Below are 4628 nucleotides of genomic sequence, written 5' to 3'. Positions count from 1 at the left end.
AAATAAATTATTTAAAAAAAAAAATATTGGGCCAATTCAAGATGTAATATTCTCATGAGACTTGTTGATTTCTTATAAACTGTTAAAACCACCCATTGCTTGAGTAGTAATTCCTACGTGATCATAATATAAGAGCATTGTTTATATCACAGAATCTCTCAAGCTAGAAGTCTTTAGAGACCAGATTCTAGAAGTCAACTATTTTTCATAAATTGATAATAAAACTTATGTTTTTAAGTTCTAGAACCTTATACTTTAAAATTTGTATTCAGTGGATTTTTTTATTTGTGGGTTTTTGTGTATTTGTTCGTTTGTTTGTTTGTTTGTTTAGATAGGGTCTTGCTGTATGGTTCTGGCTGGCCTCAAAAACAATGATCCTCATGTCTCAGTTCCTGTAATTACAGGCATGTGCCACCACGCCAGGCTTATTCAGTATTTTTTTGAGTCCTGGTAATCTTGTTTTGTTTTGCTGTGTCTTAGGTTAAGTCTTCTTAGGTATAATGCCAACTTGACAAAAATGAAGAACACTTTGATTTCAGCATCACAGCAACTGAAAGCTAAATTGGAATTTTTTCACAAAAGCATTCAGCTTGACCTGGAGAGATACAGTGAGCAGATGACTTATGGTATATGTAAGTGTCTGGGTGTGTTACTGTATTTGTTAAGAATGTCTAGTCTTCAAGCCATCTGTTCACATACCCTCTTGACATAGCCACAGTTGTTACTTTATATTAGAATAAGAAGCAGAACAGCTTAGGTCATCATGAGCCATGTTTGTTTTCAATGCTAGCTCTTTTATTTTACTCTCTCCTGAATAACTCACTTTAAAATTTTTTTTCCATAATTTTATTGAGAAACAAATAGCAATGAGACAGGGGGCTGGCGAGATGGCTCAGTGGTCTAAAGCACCTACTTGGAACAAGCTTGGGAAAGCACAGGGACCGTGGCTCAATCCCCCAGCACCACATGCCAGCCAGCCCGCCCCCTGGTGGGCTGAGCTGGCCACACACACACACACACACACACAATAAATAAATAAATAAATTAAAAAAAAATGAGACAGTTTCAAACCAAATTGGTAGGACAGTTTCAGTAATTAACACATTGCATACATTTTTCCTAGACTCACTTTAAAATTTGAATAAAATTTAGTTCTTGAAAAGCTGAGTTCTACAGTTTTTTTCTAAGAATCAGTGAATTTAAAATCTTGTTTTAAAAATAAAAAAGATTATACTGGAGTGGCTTCTTAGCCAGTGCTGTAAATTAAATATTTGTTTGCCTCCAAAATTCATGTTGAAATCCTGACCCCGAAGATAATGATATTTGAAGGTAGAGTTATTGGGAGGTGACTAGTTCATGAATGTGAAGCATTTGGGTGTGAAATTAGTACCCTATAACAGAGGGCTGGATCAGATCCCCACACCCTTCTGCCACATGAGGGAACAATATACAGCCCACCGTCTGTGAACCCAAAGTCAAGCTCTTGCCAGACAGTGAATTTGCCAGAGCTTTGATCTTGGATTTCCTAGCTTTCAGAACTGTGTAAAATAAATTCCCGTTGTTTATGTGCTACCCAGTGTAGAGTTTTTTGGGGGTTGGTTTTTTTTTTTTTTTTTATTTTAGGGAACGGTCTACGGGGTGTTCAGGGTCTCACTACTAGATCAGACTCGTAGTGATCCACCTGTTTACAGCATCCCAAGAGCTGGGATGACAGGCATGTGCCACCATGCCCAATCTCAATCACTGTCTCAGCTCGCCCCTAGGGGCAGGGCCAGCACAACAGCCCATGGGTATCGAACCCTGGCCCTGCTGAGCTATTTGGCCAGCCCTGAGTTTTTGTTTTTAATGTAGAGCTCCAGCGCACTAACATAGCTAGGAAATGGTTAGACTACTTATTTTTCTGGGAAATAATGCAGGTAATTCCAAGGTTTTGTGTATTTCCAAACCACATACTGTGAACTCTTACTGTTATCCTGCACATAGTTTCCAGATTTTCATTATTTGACTCCAAGTTTGATACACTTCAGACATACTAAGGAATTGGAAAAAGACAGCTAAAATTTGAATAAACTTGAAGGATCACTGCCAGCATTTGTGATTTGTTTCACAAAACTAATTGTTTTTCTAGGGGGGAAAAAATCTTTTTGTCACGTGGCCTCAGAATAAATGATCCAAAGTGTCTAATAATGAATGCATTTGCTCTCCAGAACAAGTGCTGTGATTGATGTTTTATTTGTGTTTTATTGTGTTTGATAGGCCTTCTGGTGAATCACAAAACAGTAAAGTTGTTTTGTTAAAATATCTTTGACTTGTCAAAGGTGTTCTATACAATTGTAAAGACTGAGGTATTAAAAGATCACGTTGGTCTTTGATTTGTAAGTTGTGGAAAAAGCAAAGAAGTGTGTGTTCTGTAGCATGTGAGGGAATAAGGGGTAGGTCTAGTAATAAAAATAGTGAATTCTCTTGGGCTATAGAATAGAGGAAAAAATGTCTTTTCATATCTGTCAATAGTGTTTGGATTTTTAAAACACGTTCATATATTACTTTTTAAAAATATTTTTAAAAGAGGAAGCCACCTGTGTTGCTTTCATAGCAACTAAAATTTATTGTCTTTAACAGTTCTGGAGGCTAAAGATCCAAAATTAAAGTGCTCACGGACATATGGTCCCTCTGAAACCTGTGGGAAGATTCCTTCTTTGTTTTTTCCTAATTTTCTCTGGTTTTCCAATAGTCCTTAGTGTTCCTTGGCTTGGAGCTGCGGCACAGCAGTCTGTGCTTCTGTCGTCAAATTTCAGTCTTTACTTGTGTATCTATATCTCTACTTGTGTATCTGTATCTGTCTTTTCTTGGGAAAGTAGTGATCATCATGGACTGAGGGCCCACCCTTCTCCAATGTGAGTATATATTTAGCTGATTCTGTCTGTAAAGACCATTTCTAATAAGATGACATTCTAAGGTCTTAGAAGTTACCACATCAACATATTTGGGGACGGGATCATACTTTAACTCATAGCATCTTTGGTATTAATACAACAGGTAGGCAGGCCAGTGATTTAACCTATTGCAATTTCTGGGATAACCAACTTAGACTTTTGTTTTAGCTTCAGAAAAAATGCTAAAAGCTTGGAAAGAAATGGAAGAAAAGGCCATCCACTATGCTGAGGTAAAATCTCTGGGCGTATTTTGGGTGCTTATTAATTCTTGAAGTCTCCCACTGACTTCGGGTTTGATAAGGAATGTCTGTTACATCATCTGTGGGCCAGGGAGATAGTAGAATAAGCACTTGCCTGTTAAGTGCAAGGGCCTGAGTTCAATCCCTGGTTCTGCCCCCCCCCCCAATGACTTTGCTCCTGTTACATCATCTATGAATTTCAGACAGATGTTTGATAGATGCTTTATATAAAGGAAAAGTGTCGTGGTGAATAAAAACATGGGCATTGGGCAAATGACTTAGCCTCACTAAGCTTCAGTTTCCATAGTATAGGGACAATACCTTTTCTAGTAGGGTTATGAAGATTAAATAAGAATCAGTGATAAATGTAGGTCTACAATTTTTGTGACTGGTTTGGGTAGGCTAGCTGTATATCCTGGTTACCTAGGACAGTCCCAGTTTATCTGCAGTATTTTTTTTTCACTCTCAAAATTGTACTGGTACAGACAATAAATTATGTGAGTCCCCTAGGGATGGACAGACTATTTTTAAGTACGGGGTTCTTCCTTTATCCTGTACTGCTTGCTCTCCATGGTTCTGGATTATTGTTCTCCTTGGGCCAGCCTGAGAATATAAGTAGAGCAGCTGGTACTGAGATGTAAGTCATACCACTGGTTTTGGTGCCCGTGTATTTTGTCTTGTTGGTGATATTTCTACAAACATCATGATTCTCCAGAAAAAGAAAAAAAGCAAATATAGTAGTATATTGTTGTCAGGAAAGAAAAGAGGATAGTGCAGGAATAACTATGTTCTTGTGTGAAAGATTCTCAGAATCTAAAAGATAAAAAGGACTTAATAAAATTAGTGTTTCGTGTTAAATTAGTTTTCCTACAGCAGACCATTCTCTAACCTTATAGTCTGAGTTTTGTTTTGTATAAGGTGGCAGTAAGCCTGTCATTTTCTTTGTGTTTTCATCATTCTTTAGGTTGGTGTCATTGGATACCTTGAAGATCAGATTATGTCTTTGCACACTGAAATCATGGAGCTACAGAAGAGCCCCTATGGGAGACGGCAGGGGGACTTGATGGAATCTCTGTAAGGATATCTTTATACTGTTGTTGGTAATGTCTAGAACTTTTGTAGCATTGTTTTTTCTGCTTACATCTAGCAACTTTGAACTCACTATGTAGTCTAGTCTGGCCTCAAACTTTCAGCTATTCTCCTGCCTCAACCTCCTGAGTGCTAGGGTCACAGGCATGGGCCATCATGGCCAGCTATGTGGTTGTTTGCTATAGTTTTCTTTTCCCCAGTTATATTCACTTCATATTTTAAAAAGAAACTATTCCCACCCAACTATATAAAGCAAATCTTAATGGACATGAAAAATCTAATATCCAATATCACAATTTTAACAGGAGACCTTAACACACCCTTATCTCCAAAAGATAGGTCAACCAGACAAAAACTTAGCAAAGAA

General features: G+C 37.7%; 1 protein-coding gene across 1 annotated transcript in view; it reads left to right on the top strand.

Moving 5' to 3' along the window:
• The window catches only part of Chuk (conserved helix-loop-helix ubiquitous kinase), a 43493-nt gene that overhangs the window by 21828 nt on the left and 17037 nt on the right, over positions 1–4628 (top strand). Inside the window, exons 13-15 of the mRNA XM_023709037.1 lie at positions 481–632; positions 3102–3163; positions 4137–4246. Coding sequence (XP_023564805.1) covers positions 481–632; positions 3102–3163; positions 4137–4246 — 324 coding nt within the window. The remainder of the gene's footprint in view (positions 1–480; positions 633–3101; positions 3164–4136; positions 4247–4628) is intronic.

Source organism: Octodon degus, unplaced genomic scaffold (genome assembly GCF_000260255.1).
Source record: "Octodon degus isolate 3935 unplaced genomic scaffold, OctDeg1.0 scaffold00010, whole genome shotgun sequence".
Taxonomy (NCBI): Eukaryota; Metazoa; Chordata; class Mammalia; order Rodentia; family Octodontidae; genus Octodon; species Octodon degus.
The sequence above is the reverse complement of the archived record's forward strand: the minus strand, read 5'-3'. Positions and strand labels throughout refer to the sequence as shown.